The 18,874-nt window shown below is 45.4% G+C and overlaps 1 protein-coding gene across 1 annotated transcript in view; it reads left to right on the top strand.

The window, feature by feature from the left end:
- The window catches only part of SFT2D1 (SFT2 domain containing 1), a 277,930-nt gene that overhangs the window by 113,563 nt on the left and 145,493 nt on the right, over window positions 1-18,874 (top strand). The window contains exon 2 of the mRNA XM_078648608.1: window positions 18,030-18,116. Coding sequence (XP_078504734.1) covers window positions 18,030-18,116 — 87 coding nt within the window. The remainder of the gene's footprint in view (window positions 1-18,029; window positions 18,117-18,874) is intronic.

Genomic DNA, 18,874 nt, shown 5'->3' with positions numbered 1-18,874 from the left:
GTTTCTGTTGGTGCTGCGGCTCAAAACGCAAATGCCTTGCACAGTGCAACGCTGTCACAAACATGTAAAAAACCTTGCAAGCAGCTGCGAGCCTGATTTGTTTGTCCATGGCGTGACATACACACGGACCCTTCCTGTGACCTTCAGCCTGTTTTATCCGGATGGATTCTGAGGAGACCTGAGCGCGGTGTCTTTGTTTCCTCGCTTCCTCCTGCCCTTTCCGGCTCTCTCTTTTCGGAGGTGTGTGGTCTGATAAATATTGCACTTGTTTGCCTAAAATAAAGTAGTAACGTACGGTGCTATGCCTTCAGACACACCAAGTATCTGCATAGGCATCTTTAGCACACTAATAAGAATTTGGTTGTGACTATGTAAATGTGTTTAGAGAAAACTCTTCTAATAGGTTATAGTCCATTTCTCGTGCTGCCCTACAGAACACTGTGCATCAAACCCGACTCTTAGGTTTGAGGCTTCATCTTTAAACCATGTGCTCAGCAAGATGGTGTCTACGCTGCAGACGGCCCACACGAGAGCCGTGAAACTTATTCACAGGATAAAAATACATTTCCGGGGGCCATTCACACTGCCTAGTGATAATTTTCTCACTTATGTTTTCAGAAAAACAGTCTATTTTCATATCTACACCCAGTTGTCGAAGTAAATAAAAACAAGAATTTTCAATACACTAGGTCTGGCAATTCCGAGATTTTAGGCTATTGGCATTGTAAATGATAATGCCTTTTATTTGTGTTTTTCAAAGCAACACGTATATAAAAGCCATTGTCATTTCTAATGCTAATAGCTCAAACTCTCGCAAATAAGAGACTACTTTAATGGTGGCCGTGGCCCTTTCTTTAGATGCTGCTCCCCGTATTCAGGTTACCGTGAGCAGCATCCAAAGAAAAGGGCGTGGTCAACATTAAAGTGAAAGGGCGTATGGGGTGCTTTTACACAAAGTGTGAAAATAAATAAAGAAAGCTTTTGGAGCGTGACTGCTAAAGTGAAAGCAGTCGCTCTGTAAATTAAATAAATAAATAGGCGCATCCGCTAAAGTGAAAGCAGCCCACGCATTAAATTGAATATGCACGGCTGCTATAGTCAAAGCTGACTGCGCTGGAAATTAAAAAATCCATGACTAACAACAATACAAAAGGTGGTCGCCTGCTGCCACGTCATCGGTGGAATAGGGAAGATCATTAAGGAAACTAGTTCTCACCAACTAGATAGATAAAGCAGACCGTGTAACAACCCTTGTAAAAAGTCCAGTCGTTAAGGGAGGTTACAAATGCAGACAAGGCGGTACCAAGGAGGCACTACTAAGCCTATTCATGAATGAAAAGCACCGATTTCGAAAGGACAGTAACAGGAGCCAATTGAAAAGATGGGCGGGAAATTGGCGGAGTCTCTGTGCCATACCTCAATACAGCATGACTTGCAGGGCAGCGCATGCGCTGCCCAGGCTCGGCCTAAAAAGTATGGGAACTGTGATACCAAGTGCTATGGGAGCACAGTCTGTGAGTGTGGGGTGAGGTAAAAGGTAAAGCTAAAAAAAAACTATGACTATTTTACTGGCATTACATTTTTGGGTAATTGCACGTAGAAAAATGCGCACTCCTTAAACGAAAAATAAACGAAAGTTAAACTAATCAAGAGAAATGCACTATTTTACGTTATGAAATCTGTATTGTTAATAAGATCACTGCAGATGTCGAAGGGTGACCAGAGAGCCACAGAATGTATCATGTTGCTACAATGGGGAATAATGACATCTGTATTTTTAGCGCTATGCGGTCCCAGTCTCTGGCAGAAGGCACTGTGCATATGCAAGTAATTTTTTTTAATTCAAATTACACACAGTATAAAATAGTGTGCTGCAAAAAAGTTTTGGTTTAAGAGAAAGTGCTTTTAAAATATAGATTTTTTGTAATAGCCAATCAGACAGTACCTAGTGCTGACATTTTTTAAGTCCAGCATTCGAGACCTCTTGTATATACTTTAGTATAAGTATATACTTATATGTGTATGTACTTTGTGGGCTCTGGAGATTAGCCCTAGGACTTGTCTGCTTCCGCTTAGGGAGTTTTTTCTGTTCAACTGCCTCTATTTAACTGTCTTAATAGAAAACGACCAGTAGAGGTCCGTAAAATACCAGAATTGCTTTCTACTGAGGGACTTTCTTTTTTTTTTTTTTAATTCTGGCAACTGTCTCTATTTAACGTTTTTGATAGAAAACGACCAGCAGAGGTCAGTAAAATACCAGTATCCCTTTAGCATTCACTAGATTCCAGTCCATAGAAATTGTCTTCCACGAGCACCCGTAGACAATAATATTTTTTACAATTCTTGTATTTTCAGTGATCTGACCACTGAAGGCCCTGATTATATATTAAAAACAGAGCTTTGGAATATACAGTTTCCAACTGAAAGGCAATATTTCCCTCCATGTGATCCCATACCTGCAATTTCGCGCAGTTTGGTCCTTACTGTCTCTCCATGTTAGATGTTTCAGCACCCAGGCTAATGTGCTGCATACCTAAAACATATAAGGTCCCAAAGGCGAGACCGATTGCATTGCAAATGCTTGTTTTTATGAGTGTCCATTAAAAGCAGGCACCCCAGAACTCGGCTGCCAACACCCTTACACTAGCTCCAAAAATGAATAAATCTTTGTCATCCTGAAGCTTCAGGTGACTCCAACAATTAAAGCCTATGTTGACTTCCAAGCAGCCTTTACTTCACTGATGACCAATTGTACACGCTTACAATTTTTACGGGAGCAGACATCCTGGCAAGGAGACTTGTTTCTCCTCTTGCTGTCTGTCCATCCACAGCTCAGGAGACTCCCGCCCTGTCCCTTTCAGGAGAAGCATCTCATCTGTCGGAGTAAACGTTTCCGGAATGGTTATCTTTAAAAAAAAAAAAAAGTAGGGGAACTTTTTGGGTTAAATTAAAAGGTATGGGCACGTCGTTCCCCACAGATCCTGCCTACTTCAACCTCTGCGTACACAGAGTACTTGAGTACCTGTGTAGTGCTTTAAAATCTAGATTTGCTTTAAATCCCTATTCTAGCTGGTCTGCCTCTTAGGGAGAATAAGAAATCAATATGTATAATAATTTGCAAGCATTTTCTCTAGCCACAAACCTGCTATTGCAAAATCAGATAAGAAAATCAGAAATTTAGAACCAGTCCAAAGTTCTTCTGACTCCTGAAGACAGAACTCCTTTAACAGAACCATGTGTTTGACCCCTTCACTACATCCTCCCCACTCCCTGATTGTTGCTTCGCCGTCATGCTCCTCTTTCTGCCACAAAGTGGAAGGCTGGTGGAGTATGAAAGTGGGTTTTTGTTGCAGTACCCCCACACAACACTTTTTGCCTGACTGGTGCAACTTTGACTGAATGTGCACTGGGGTCCTGCTAACCAGGTTCCCAGTGCCTGCATTCTTTCCCTAAACTGTACCTTTGTTTCCACAATTGGCACACTTCTGGCCTTCATCTAAGTGCCTTGTGAAAGGCACCAGTGCTACCAAGGGCATTGTGACCAGGAGGGTCTCTCGGGGATGCAGCATGTATTATGCCACCCAAAGAAGACTCCTCACCTAACACATGCACACTGCCACTGCGGCCTGCGTGTTTTGGTGCAGATGAAAGTGAAGAGTCGACCTGCCACACATCCCTGAGGCAGGGTGCACTATATTTTGTGTGGGCATAACTGCATGAGCAGATATGCCCCTGTAGTATCGGAGTCTGTTCTTAGACATTATTAGTGCTCAGTGAAGCCATACTGAGTACATGGGCTGGGAGCTTGTCACTACGAGTTCCACAGCTCCATGATGCCTTCACCGAATTGCCAGGTATTTGGTACCAAACATCTCAGACTAATGAGACCACACTAATGCCAATGCTGGATTCATTAATAAATGCACGGAGAGGGCACCTCAGAAGAACATCTTTTGAGCGAATACATCGTTTACCAACTTTACAACTATTGTTTGCGAATTGGTAAGATATTTTACTCTCAAAACAGGCAATCTTTGCATATAAGCTAAACTGTTACGCACAAATAGCCGTGTGAATTCGGTCCAGAATTCTGCGCCTACCTATCTTTGGGATTTTGTCATGGGTATGACGCTGATGTAGATCTAGTTTTGCTATCAAACAATCTTCATCGTGTGACTGATGATTGTGTTGTGTTTTGAGTAAATATTATTCTGAGTAAATTAGTCCTGTTGACTCCTAATGCATTTTGGCACAGTTGAATATCAGATCTCCACCATACAGAGAGGTTGCCAGAATGCTCTTTTGACATGATTGAACACGTACTTGGAGTGAATTAAACAAAATATAAAACTCCTTGATAAACCATTTTGCCCCGAGTTTCAGAACTGTCTGAAAATTGTATCCGTACCTTAAAATGGATTATTTGTTTCTGATGCCAGCCACATCTCTGTGCGCTTAGTCAGCGTAAGCATGCATTTGTGCTGCATGTTTTATACTGGGAAGTGATTCCAGTATGTTTTTTTCTCCCTCTTCCTCTCTAGTGAGAATCCCATTCTACGTACATACTAATTTCATGAACAACTGAAATGTGGCAGTTTCACTTCTCTGATGGGTTTCAGCTCAGCTAATTCACATACACCCATCCGCTTCATATCTCAATCTTGCAATAACTAACAATCAATTATCGACTTCCTACGAAAGTATTGTTTTATTCTAATGTTGCTTATTATAGCACGTCTTGTCGCTAGCTTTAATGTACCCACAGGTAATAGTGCGCTATGTGAGAATTCAAATAAATAAATTTATATATATTGCCCGCGCCCGGTGTTGGATCCTCTAATTGCCGATGTGAACCTAGAAAATTGGTTAAATAGCTCCCTGGACGTCATTCTCCCTAAAAAAAAGAATTCCGAAGAGGGAGAAGAGAGTGGGTTCAGCCCCTTGGTATACCCAGACGTTAAGAACTCTTAGGAAAGGCTGTAAAAGGCTGGAGAGGATTTGGAGAAAGGACTGGGGAGAGGCAACCCGGATTGAGTATCGTACGGCAATCTGAGGATATAAAGCGGCTCTCCGGGACGCCAAAGCCAAGTTCTATGAGGAGAGAATTGGTAACTCGGCTAGCTCCTCTAGAGAGTCCTTTAAGGTCTTTAGAGACCTTCTGAAAATTCCAGAACCACCAGTGAGCCATGAGAGTCCTCAAAAGAAATGCAAGGAACTGGCTAACTACTTTCATATGAAAGTAGAAAACATCATAAGTTCCTTACCTCGGCCTGTCCTGGTAGCACATATAGGCGAACAGCGAGGTGATGTACAGAACAAGCTTGACGTCTTTGGTCCAGTGACCATGGACGAAGTTCGCAAGGTTCTAGGGGCCATAAAAAGTGGCTCACCCAGGGATCCTGTCCCGATGAGATACCTCAAGCAGATAGCAACCACTATTGCTGCACCAGTAACAGATCTTATCAATGCATCTTTAGCGCAGGGATTGGTTCCACCGAGCTGGAAAAAAGCGGTTGTAAAGGCCCTTCTGAAAAAACCTGGTCTAGATCCATCGGACCTGGCTAATTTCAGACCGATTTCCTTGCTGCCTGGGTTCGGTAAGATCCCGGAGAGACTGGTAAACAGGCGACTGTCACAGTTCCTGGAATCCAATAGCTTGTTGCGGATTTCCCAAACGGGTTTCAGGCCGGGCCAAGGCACTGATACTGCCCTTCTGGCAGTCGTGGAAGAAGTCAGGAGCATTTTGGACTCAGGGGGATCAGTGGCAGTGATCCTCCTGGACCTTAGTGCGGCTTTTGACACCGTTAACCATCAGGTGTTGCTCCAGCGACTGTCAGAGGTAGGCCTGACTGGAATGGCCTTGAAGTGGCTCGCGTTGTTTCTGCATCAACGAACCTATCAAGTGTGGGAAGGTAGTGCACAATCTGCCCCCATCCCCCTTCAATGTGGTGTGCCTCAGGGGTCCTCCCTGAGCCCCACATTGTTTAATGTCTATATGGCACCGTTGGAGGAGGTGGTGGCACCATTCGGCTAGGCTGATGATACCCAGCTGGTGGTGGCCCTTTCCCAACTGGTGGATCATCCGGATTTGTTGCACTCTTGCCTGTCTAAGGTACACACATGGATGGGCAACTCAGCATTAAAATTAAACGGCTCTAAAACAGAGCTGATGCTGTTGGGACAGACGGGGCCTTCTTTGCCGATAGGCAGCTGGCCGAGTTGTCTTGGCGACCCTCCAAGCCCCAAAAAGGAACTTAAAAGCCTGGGCGTGTGGCTTGAACAAGACCTGTCTTTCAAGACTCGTGCAAAAAAAACGGCCGGAGTCTGCTTTGCTCTGCTCCGATTAGCCCGCAAGATTTTACCCCTTCTCCCCCGACGTCCAGGAAACTTCTTATCCAGGGCCTGATCGCCTCAAGGCTGGATTATGGCAATGCGCTTTTTTTGGGCGCTCCGGAAGCAACGCTCAATAAACTGCAACAAGTACAGAACGTAGCAGCAAGGCTGCTGATGAATATCCCTAGGAGACAGTCAGCAAAACCGGCACTGAGAGCATTGCATTGGCTACCGATACGGGAGAGGATAACATTTAAATCTCTCTGTACGGCTCATAAGATCCTGCATGGGAAGGGTCCTCCCATTTTGGGTAATATGGTGATGCCCTACAAGGCTACCAGAGCTCTACGCTCTGACCACAAAGCTTTGGTACAAGTGCCTAGAGTGAAAAGAGCCCGGACGGGCGGTAGAAGATTCTCGGTGAACGCAGCCAAGTTATGGAACGCGCTGCCTCTGAATTTACGGATAGAGTCTGGCATGATCCGGTTCCGAAAGCTACTCAAGACCCACCTATTTCCCACTTAATGTTGTTCTTTAAAGGTTGTTGTCTTAGCTCCATTCCGCTGATTCATGAACGAGCGCTGGGATGCCCAAGGGTAACTGTGCGCTATACAAGACTCCAAAATAAATAAATATATTTGTTTCCTGTGCTGTTATTCTGGATGAGAGTGTGGATAGGACAATGGGATCAAAGCTGACATGTTCGAGGCATGTGGGCTGCTAAATTCATATCTATAGCATAGATCGCCGCCTAGTGTTGGGTCCAGATGATTGCACATTGTTGTCCTGGAAGAGTCTTCGAAGTATCACGAGATAGGTGGCTCCTCCCCTGGACTACAGTGCGCATGGGCATCGACTCCATCCCCAGATTGTTTTTTTCCGCCATTGGGTTCGGATGTGATTTCGACGTCTCCTGTTCGGAATCATGATAAAACTTTTTCAAGGCCAAAAGGCCTTCTTTGCAACGTCGGTATTGTTCGCGTTCGGTCCCGTATATCTTCCAGCTCGTGGAGTCGGATATCTGGGGGGGTCGTGTGACTCTTCGGTGATCGGGGCCTGGTCGACGCAGCAAGACTTCGACGGCATGGAACGGAGTCCGTTCAAGAAATGTCCCGTGTGTAGATCCAAGTACCCACACATTGACGTCCATCCTGTGTGCAACAAGTGCCTGTCGCCGGACCATGACGAGGCCAACTGTATGGTCTGTTCGAGATTTCGATCGAAGAAGACGATCAAGCTTCGGCGCGTGGCGTGCCTTGAGGCCCAGTGATCGGCTACGGCACCAGTGGACATCTTTGACAACCCCGAAGACGACGAGCAAGTGCGTCACCTGCAGATTTCCCCTACACCGGTGGAGGTCGAGTCCGACTACGGAGCGGACGTCCACAGTCAAGACATTGAGGAAATCGTCGAGAAGGTAGGGGATGACGAAGAAGCATATGGGGCCATGGAAGATAGCTCGGAGGATGAGCTAGGCCCCGTTCGTACTCTTACAAAGGCTCAGGTCACCCAAGACCTTACACCTCAATCCACGGCCCCGCCTTCCGGCCCGGCTACGGAGACCTCCGCAGAGCCGCCATTATTGAAATCGAAACCGAAACTGAAACCCTCGGTATCGACGAAAACAAAGATGGCCGACACGCCACCGAAGCCGTCTGCTCCACCATCGACGCCGTCGTCTTCGGGGGCCTCCAAGCCGATGAAAGCTGTCGACCAGGCAAAGGTGCCAAAGGTGGTCAAGGAGCCAAGCTCGAAGAAGGCCGTCGAGCCGGTGTCCACCAAGGCGGACAAGCCGACATCCAAGAAGGCTGTCGAGCCTGCATCGGGACAGTCTGTCGCGCCGAAGACCAAGGGGCCCGTAGAGGCAAAGTCAGTGAAGGGCGCAGGGCCACGTTCTGGGGTCGTGACTCCTAAAGGAACACCTGTCGATCCGAAGCCGTCGGCATCGACGTCTGCGGCCGTGGACAGTGATCGAAGCGCACCGGTCAAGGGTGCTCCTGCGCCTCGACAAGACAAACACAAGTCATCCACGCTCGGGTCTTCCCCTGGGGGCGGTCCACGGACATCGGTCGGGTCGACAAAACCGTCCGCTTCCTTTACGAAGCAGGTCTCGGACTCCCTCAAGCGCCTTAAGGACAAAGCTTTGGCATCGGAACCGAAGACTCCTTCCGCACCAAAGCCGGCGGACCCACCGAAAACCACCTCGGCGCCAATTCACTACACGTTGCCGCCTAAGGTGGCGCCGAAGGCCTTTGCACCGCGGTCGGTGCCCAAGGACACTGTGTCGAAGTCAAATCACCCGGCTGGGACTTTGGGTCATCGACACCCTTTAGTTGAAAAACGGTCGGAGCATTTCATCGATGCCGACACCGGGAAACTCATGCTATACAAGAGGAAAATAACTTCACAGCCTTTAGAGTCGTTTACAATTCCTCTGAAACAAAAGAAGCCTGCACCAGAAACACCAGTTCTGGTTGAGCAGATTCTTCCACACGCCAGGAGGAGTGCGCAACACCTTCACCCACATACTCTGATGGGGATGATGGGGAGCAGGATGAGGAGTACAATTTTCCTGCACATACAGAGCCTGATGAGCAGCAGGGCTCATGAATGGACACAGGTGATCAAGGGGACCAGCAGACGGTCCAGGATCCTCAGGTTTATAACGTCAAGCCGTCTCCCACTGAAGATTCTGCGGCATTTAATGCCTTGATTGAAAGGGCAGCTACAAACCATAAAGTGGAAATGCATGCTGACCCCGTGGAGGTGGACTTCCTTTTTGACACTTTCTCTACTGCTGAAAAGACTGTCAAGACTCTCCCAATGTTAAAAGGGGTCCTTAAGCATGCGGCAGACATTTTCAAGGAACCCACGAGATCAGGGGTTGTCAACCCACGAATTGAGAAGAAATACAGACCGGCACCTGGCGACCCGACCTACATCAGGGGCCAGTTGCCTTTGGACTCTTTGGTGGTCTCTAATGCCCGCAAGAGGGCAAACTCCCAAACCACGGGTGAAGCTCCTCCCCCAGACAAAGAGTCAAAAGTGCTGGAGGCATCTGGGAAGAGGGTAGCAGCTCAGGCGGCCAACATCTGGCGCATCTCAAACACGCAGGCGCTGTTGGCCAGATACGATAGGGCACACTATGACACCCTAGAGCAGCTGTTACAACACCTTCCAGACAAGTTTAAAGAGGGAGCTGAAATGCTTATCCAGGAGGGGAAGCTCATCTCCAACGCTGCTATAAAGTGTGCGCTAGATGTTGCGGACACAGCAGCGAGAGCGATCAACACTAGTGTGATGTTGAGGTGTCAGGCATGGCTCTGCATCTCGGGATTCAAGCCAGAGATACAGACTACTATCCTCAACCAGCCCGTTAATCCAGACAGGTTATTTGGTCCAGAGGTGGACACCACCCTGGAGAAGATCAAGAAAGATACCGAGACTGCCAAGTCCATGGGAGCTCTCCAGTCACAACAATTTAAAGGGAACACTTTTCGTCGCTCAGGCAGTCGAGATGTTAACCGAGGGCACATGTCGCAGCAGACGCCATTTAATAAGAGTGGTGCGCAATCCTCCTACAGCAAGCAGGGCAGAGGTGGATACAGAGGAAACAGTGCCAAGGGTAGAGGCAGAGGCAACAACAGTTCCCGTTCCTCTGCCGCCAACAAACAGTGACTCCCTGTCCCTGCCCCACGACCATCCCACACCTGTCGGGGGGGGGGGGGGGAGACTCCAACAGTTCCTGCCAGTCTGGAAGTCCATCACCACAGACAGGTGGGTCAGGAAACTTATCCAGTTCGGCTATTGTTTGGAGCCGACATCCACTCCACCCAACATACCCCCAAAACACCATCCTATGTCAGCAGAGCACTTGCACTTATTGCAGCAGGAGGTTCTGGTGATGCTGCAAAAAGGCGCAATAGAGCTCGTGCCAGTGGAGGAAGAAGGCACAGGAGTTTATTCCCTGTACTTCTTAATCCCAAAAAAGGACGGCTCACTCAGACCGATTCTAGACCTGCGCCCCTTGAACCAGTACATTCTTTCAGAACACTTCCACATGTTGACACTGCAGCAGGTTCTTCCCTTGTTACAACGGGGAGACTTCCTCGCAACCTTGTACCTCAAGAATGCTTACTTTCACATACCACTCCACCCATCCCACAGAAAGTACCGCAGGTTCACCATCCAAAACCGGCATTACCAGTTCAAGGTACTCCCCTTCGGAGTGACCACTGCTCCCAGAGTGTTCACGAAATGTCTGGCGACAGTGGCGGCCCACCTCCGGAGACAGAGTATACATGTCTACCCTTATCTGGACGACTGGCTCGTTCAGGCAGTCAGCCCAGCAGTGCGCCGCAGATATGTCCCACACCATTCACCTCCTTCACAGTCTAGGGTTTTCACTGAACTACCCAAAGTCGCACCTTCAGCCGGCCCATTTGCGGCAGTATTTGTGCGCGACGATCAATACTCTGGCTGCCACAGCTCAGCCAAACCCAGCGAGGATCGACAACATCCAGTCGCTGATCCAAAAGTTCAGACCGCACCACTCACTCCCAGCGAGAGTGTTCATGCAGTTGATAGGCATGATGGCCTCCTGCATCTTCATAGTCCCGCACGCCAGGTTGCATATGCGTCCGCTCCAAGAATGCTTAGCGCATCAGTGGACTCAGGCTCAAGGACAGTTGAACGACCTAGTGTTGGTGACTGGTCGGGCATACAGCTCTCTGCATTGGTGGAATCCACACAACCTTTGCAAGGGCCGACCGTTCCAAGAGCCTGTGCCACAGATTACACTGACGTCGGACGCATCTCTCCAGGGATGGGGAGCTCATGTGCTCCACTACACAGTGCAGGGACTATGGACTACGCAACAAAAGAAGATGCACATCAACTACTTAGAACTGATGGCAATCTTCATGGCTCTCAAGTCCTTCAAAGTACATCTGTGCAACAAAGTCGTGTTGATCCGGACGGACAACATGACCGCCATGTACTACATTCAAAAGCAGGGAGGTACGCACTCTCCACAGTTGTCTCATCTGGCTCAGAGCATGTGGAAGTGGGCCATTCAGAGGAACATCTTCCTCATGGCGGAACACCTCCCGGGCACGGACAATCAGATGGCGGATCTGCTCAGCAGGTCCAGCCACCAGATGCACTAGTGGGAGTTACAACCATCAGTACTCCGCCCGTACTTCCAGCAGTGGGGTTATCCAGAGATAGACCTGTTTGCCACGGAGGAAAACGCAAAATGCCAAAGCTTTGCCGCCAGGTTCCCTCACCCACTATCGCAGGACAATGCGATATAGATGAACTGGTCAGGCAGATTTGCGTACGCTTTTCCCCCAGCGCCTCTCATTCCGCTGGTGGCAAGAAAGCTAAAACAACACTCGCTGACGCTCATCCTAGTTGCTCCAACGTGGGCGCGACAACCATGGTACACCACGTTCCTCGAACTCTCCGTGGTACCGCACCAAAGACTGCGCCTCACACCCCGGCTCTTAACGCAGAACCGTGGCGACATTCAGCATCCAGATCCGCAGCAGCTCAATCTGGCGATCTGGCTCCTGAGGTCTTAGAGTTTGGCTACCTTGATTTGCCCCCTGAATGCATGGACATCATCCGGGAGGCAAGAAAGCCCACTACCAGAGCTTGCTATGCAGCGAAATGGAAGCGGTTTGTCATCTACTGTACAGAGAACGCTATCAACCCGCTCGATGCGTCCATTCCTAATATCATCTGCTATTTGTTGCATCTTTACAAATGCAATGTAGCATACGCTTCCATCAGGATTCACTTATCCGCCATAGCGGCTTATCTCCAAAACAGGCAGCATCTCTCTGTCTTTAGGGTGCCTGCCATTAAAGCATTCCTGGAAGGGCTGAAGCGGGTCATCCCTCCCAGGGCCCCGCCAGCTCCTGTGTGGAACCTCAATGTGGTACTTACCAGATTGATGGGTCCCCCGTTTGAACCTCTGCATTCATGTGAGATTCAGTTCCTCACATGGAAGGTGGCTTTTCTCATTGCCTTCACGTCTCTAAGGCGTGTTAGTGAGCTACAGGCGCTCACAATTCAAGAGCCATTTATACAAATTAATTCAAACAGGGTGGTGCTGCGCACTAACCCCAAATTTCTCCCGAAGGTGGTGTCGCAGTTTCATGTCAATCAAACCATCGAACTGCCCGCATTCTTTCCAAACCCAGAAACGGTGGCAGAAAGGATGCTCCATACGCTTGATGTCAAAAGAGCGCTTATGTACTATATTGACAGAACACGTCCTTTTAGAAAGACACAGCAACTCTTTGTTGCCTTCGCAGCCCAGCATAAAGGCAACCCCATTTCCAAAGCAGGAATAGCCAGGTGGATCGTTAAGTGTATTCAAATTTGCTATCAGAAGGCTAAGCGCACTTTAACGGTCCCCCCCAGGGCGCACTCCACACGCAAGTTGGGGGCCTCCATGGCATTCCTAGGTAACATTCCTTTGGAAGACATTTGTAGGGCAGCCACATGGTCTACACCACATACGTTTACCAAACATTACTGTGTAGATGTGCATTCCAAACAGCAGGCAGCTGTAGGACAGGCTGTTCTTAAAACACTTTTTCAGACTTCTGCAGCTGGCACGGGCGGCCGCCGTTAATGGAGGGACTGCTATGTATTCTATGCTATAGATATGAATTTAGCAGCCCACATGCCTCGAACTGAATATGCTACTTACCAGTATGCATCTGTTCTTGGCATGTAGGGCTGCTAACATTCATATCGCCCGCCCTCCTCCCCGGCGGCCGTAGCGGCTGCAGACTTTTCTTGCATTTATTCTCTAGCATGGCCATCACTTACACTGTTAAACTCCATCTTTGCCACAATGGCTAAAAACAATCTGGGGATGGAGTCGAGGCTCATGCGCACTGTAGTCCAGGGGAGGAGCCACCTATCTCGTGATACTTCGAAGACTCTTCCAGGACAACAATGTGCAATCATCCGGACCCAACACTAGGCGGCGATCTATGCTATAGATATGAATGTTAGCAGCCCTACATGCCAAGAACAGATGCATACTGGTAAGTAGCATATTCATTCTGCTCCAAGGAAGAGACAGTTAATAGGAAAAGTATCTAAACAATTAACACCTTATGCACAAGAGTGTAAAAAAAACATTGAAGCTTCCACAGGGAGGTCTGTTCATTAACAGTTGGTAGCTGGTCAAGAAGAGGGAGTTAGGATCAGAGCGGATCAAAGGTGAAGGAAAAGAGTGAGAAAGGAGAGTCCGGGTTGTCTGGGATTGCTGTAGAGAAGTTTAGTCTAGCAAAAGGCATGCTGGGAGGATGGTAGATTGAGTTCTGTCATTTATTGGTAGTGATCTCCATGCTGATATTGAAACTCCAGAGAAGGATCTGTTTTGGCAAAGGATGTTTGTTGTGATGTGAAGATGTGTTTGTCCTCATCCCCCTTCCCCCATCTCCCTTCCCCCACCCCCAAGTGAGAAATGGAGCAGAAAGAGATTATTGGTACTTAAAGCACTGTAAACGATGCAACAACGTTTGAAGAATATCCCACTCATAGATACAGCCAGTGTTTTTCAAATAAAATGGGAGAAAAGTGGTCAAATATCCTCAAATATTTAACTAGCTTGAGCACGGAATTAGGTATAGCTTTTAATTGCCAAATGTGTGATTGAGAACCCCTGCAAAGATTGTGGTCAAAGTCCAGATGAGAGATCCCTGGGGCATGAATCTTTTTTTTTTCATTGGATTTTTGTGTATGCTGTCTCTTATACTTCTTTCATGCTGTGGAAGAAAAGGCAATCTCTTTTAGCCACATTCTTAAGGTGTGGAATGAACATTATTGAGGAATCCAATGGGAAGCCTAGAGATTTCGCGTTTGGAAGCCACTGAGTTTTAGATTTTTGAGGTTACTTACTTTGATCTATCATAATTTGTTAGTTACTGAAAAATAGATCACCAGCATTAAAGTGTCAGTTTTCCTTTGTATACAGGAGTTTACTTTTTATTTTTATTTGGAAGCTCTTCCTCTCCTTACTTCCTTGGAGATTGAAAAAAATATCACGTAGATATAAGATTGAAAATATATCCCGTAGATATACATTTTAAGAAAGAAAATATGTTGAGAGTTTTTCGGTGTTTTTGGTTTTCATCTCCAGTTTGTTTTTTCTCTCAATAAATCGTTCTTGGGATTGCTTCTGTGTAAACTGTTTTTTTTTTCTTTGTGCATTGATGTGTACCTAATAGAGAGTCTCCTACCACTTGTACGAAACACTGAAAAGAGAGTAGACATATTGCAAGTTGTGTTGTTTGATAAAGATGAAGATTATCATGGAAGGGCTAAAATTGACAGAACATAAGAGTGAAAATGCTGTAGAGAACCACCTGTATGCCTGCCATACTAATATTGATTCTCTCATGTCCCCTCCCCACCACGGTCATATACCCACCCATATCTCCCACCACTTGGTAGTCATTAAATATATAACTTCTATGCTGTGATGTTTAATTTTGAGATGCATGGTCTTTAAAACTCTCAAACTATGTTCTTATATTTTGCCTACCTGTTATGAAATGTTTATCTCTAACAAGTATTATGAAAAACACATAGTATTGAATGCAATTTAAGTCACTGTTTTGCTATTTACTTCATGCTTACAAAAAGGATAAACCACAGAAATTCAGAAGGTAAGAATGGCAAAACCTGTGAACGATATGTGTAGAAGATTGTCATTGTTTCTTTTTCTTATGTTTGTACTCACAATTATACTTTTATTATTGTTGGGAAATATGATATGTCATTTAAACTTAAAGCTTAAAAACAAAAAATATGTAGTGCTTGAATGGTACATTTTTCTTATCAAGATGTTTTTTATTTTAACTTATAAAACCAAAGCAACAATATCTTTCTTCCTGATGCTACTTTGGAAATCAGTTGACCTGTTTCTTGTATCGCAACATGTTGGCAATTGAAAGCTAATCTTCAGTACTCTCTTCTCTAACGTAATTTTTAAGTAGTGTATGGGCTGCAGATGTGTCAGGGCCCCACTCTTCAAACACATTTAGTAATGTCAAGACCTTCTTCAGTCCTGCTCTTTTCCATTTTATTACAAATAAAGCATACATGTATTCATGGATGTTCTATGATTTGAGTGAGCATAAAATAGGGGGTTTATATTTCGTACTTTGTGGCTGGCAGTGTCCTAGACAGCGACTGGCACAGTTAAAAAAAAAAAAAAAAATAGTTTTTATTTATGTTTTAAGGTTTGAACATACAATCAAACAAGTCATGAATACTCGATACAAACTGGAATTCAGGCAATAGCATTTTTTGAAGGGCAAATAATATAGTAACATTTCCTCTACCACATATATACTAGTGCTGAGGGCCACATCTGGATTATCAACATTTATGGACAGTGGGTCAGGTACCACAATTGTCAAGGCTCTTCCCCCGATCTTCCCGGTGTCCAATTCACTCCCTCCTCCCACATTTCCAAAGAGATTGGTACAGTTTCTTTATCACTAATCCTAGTGATGTCAGGTGGTCTCTTTATTTCTTTTCCCAGAGTCTGTCCCTCACTATCTCTGTTCCCCTTCTACTGGCCCGCTATTTCAGACTTACCCTTCCTACCCTTTTCGACTGCTATTTCTCAGATGCAGCCGCCTCATTTCAAATGGATGGCTAGTCACCCCTCAGAATTAGTCATCTCTTTTCCTAGTACCATTTCTTCTCAAGCTGAGCCTCTTCTTTTGACGATGCTCATTCTTGTCACCATTCATGTTTCAAATATTGCTTTTTTCAAATCAAATCTTCGCCATACTTAAATGTTTTAAAATGTTCTGGTTCTCTCATTTCTTCTGGTTGCCTCTACGCTGTCTCTTCTTTTAAACTCTGTTGTGTTTCCTAGCTCATTCTACTTCCTCTGAATACAAATTTATAAAGCACTCTTATGTCCCTAAGACATCAGGGTGCTGTCATCAGAAACCACCATGACAGGAGCAATTATGTGAGGCAGATTAGAGCTAAGTTTTCAGCATCTTACGGAAGGCCATATGGGCTGTAAGACTAGCAATGTGGATAGGGAGAGTTATCCACAACTCGACAACCGCAACAGAAAAGATGCAGCCACCCCATCTCACTTTCTGAGCCCTTGTAACAATGACCTTTTTTTAAGGAAGAGGATCACAGCTGCCTTTTAGGAGAGTACCATTGAAAAGCTAGCCTCTAGGCAAGAGATTCCTGCTGGTGCAGGGCTAGATGGACCATGCATACAACTTTAAATTTCACCTGCTTCCTCACTGACTGATGCTTGGGAATGTTCAGTATCAAATGGGCAGCACCGTTTTGAATCATCTGTAGGTGATTAAGTGAGGTTTTATTGATATTCAAGTAACGGGCATTATAGTAGTCGAATGGAAATTAATGCAGTGAGTACTGTTCTATGTCCCACCGTAATAAAAGGAAAGATTTTTTTCAAAATTTTAAATATAAAAAACATGTACTTGTAATCCTATTAACAGGTGTATCGAAAGTGAGTGCCTTATTAATTATAACTCCAAGATTTTTAACAGATGCAACAGGTACAAGTAGGGGGGCTCAAGATACTGCCACCACAACTCTGACCAAACGGAATGCTGAGGTCCAAACACCTGGAGCTCAGTCTTCTCCAAATTCATTTTCATCCAGATTTCCGACATCCACCAGGTCCCAATGTTCACCATGCAGAGTTTAACATGTTCTGCCCCTAAAATCATATTGTCGGATACAGAGACAATAATCTGAGTATCTTCAGCATATGACAACACTTGAAAGCCAAATAACCACACCTGATTTGCCAGTGTTGCCAAGTACAAATTAAACAAAGTTGGGCTAAGCACGGACCCAGCACAGGAGGCAGCAGGGCTCGGCCGTAAACTCCCCTCAGCTGACCGTCTGAGTCCTATTAGTGAGAAAAGAACTCATTAAACCCAGTGTGATGTCCCTCGCCTGCCACAAACGTAGCAGAGTGGAGGGACACTATTTCTGTCCTGTTCTACCTCCAAACAGTCTCACTTTATGCTACTGATACCACCAACTGCATCCAGCCTTTTTCAATTACCTCTCTTTCGGGTATTTGAACAATGCCAATTAAATTCTCTTTACTAATTGATAACATCAATTCTGTTCAAGAAACTGGTTCAGTGAATGGGCGAGGATCAGTAGAAAAACTATAGCTGCGTCTGAACTGAGGTGGTGAAGTGAGCTAAAGAACGATGATGGATTCAACCTAGATCGGTGACTGGGGGTGAGTGCCTGAAAAGTCTCAGTGCTTCGTTTATCATCTCCTTGTGTTTGCGAAAAACTTTATTTACCAAAAAACCCTCAGCCCTATCAATTTATGTATATTGATGGAATATGCGTGTTGTGCGCTCTGTAACCACTATATATTTCATTATTTGCATATGTAATTCTACATGCCACCATTGTACATGCCCTTGGGTGTCTTGGTGTTTAGGTAGGCATCACATCAGTCTATTGGATGCTACAATTAAATGGGAATTCACGCTGACTTGAGAAGAAATTCTTTTGAGATGTTAATATAGAAAATTTGCGGTGGATATTGCTAAAATCTACATGGAAATCATATGATTGCGGTCTCTTGTCTTCTGTAATGAATTTTGATTTTTTTTTTGTGTTCTTTTTAGATTGTGGATTCTACATCACTTAGTTTTGGCACTAGGGTGAAATGGTTTGCCATATGTTTCGTAGCTGGAATTGCATGTTCTTTTCTTGTAAGTATATATTATTTTTCTATTGACATTAAAAAGTATAATGTTTGAATATAATGAGCGAATAATGACTGCATAACAGTTGTTAGTTATACCCGTTTAAGACACCTGCTGGTTTATATGCACTCAAATATTGCATTAAATAATCTATTTTGCAGTTGCCTAAAGCCTGTCTTCATAAAATCAGACAGTATATTTTGATATTACCCTTCAGCATGCCAGATTTTATAAACCAAGATAGCACAGTGATTCCATTAATGAGGAGGGAAATGTAATTACCTGGGTGTGAGGCAAAGTGGTGGAATGTGGATTGTTTGGAATGAAGGGAGGTAGAATATAGCGTTATAGGCCGTCGTAGGGGCTATACCAACTATTAAATGCCTTTAACAATGGAGCCAAACTTTAATGCTGGTATAGCCCTGCTACGGAGGGCTATAAGGCTATCAAAACACTGCCACTAGAGGGCAGAATGTTCTAATAAATAAAACAAAGTTCTCAGTAAGCTTGCAGTGATTTTAACCCCCTCAGGCTCCGTAAGGCTTTTGTTAAAAGCAATCGCTGTGAAGGATAGCATTGGAATGTTTGTCAAGTTGACAAACAAATGCTTTTATTTGTAAAAGTTCCCCATACCATGCTTTCACTTTAATGGCGGCCACGGCCCTTTCTTTAGACACAGCTCGGCTCGTCTAAGGAAAAGGGTACAGCCGAAATTAAAGCGTAAGTGCGGCATTGGGCGATTTAATTTTTTCTTTAAAATAAAT

Source organism: Lissotriton helveticus, chromosome 6, assembly GCF_964261635.1.
Source record: "Lissotriton helveticus chromosome 6, aLisHel1.1, whole genome shotgun sequence".
NCBI lineage: Eukaryota > Metazoa > Chordata > Amphibia > Caudata > Salamandridae > Lissotriton > Lissotriton helveticus.
This window is presented reverse-complemented; position numbering and strand designations above follow the sequence as displayed.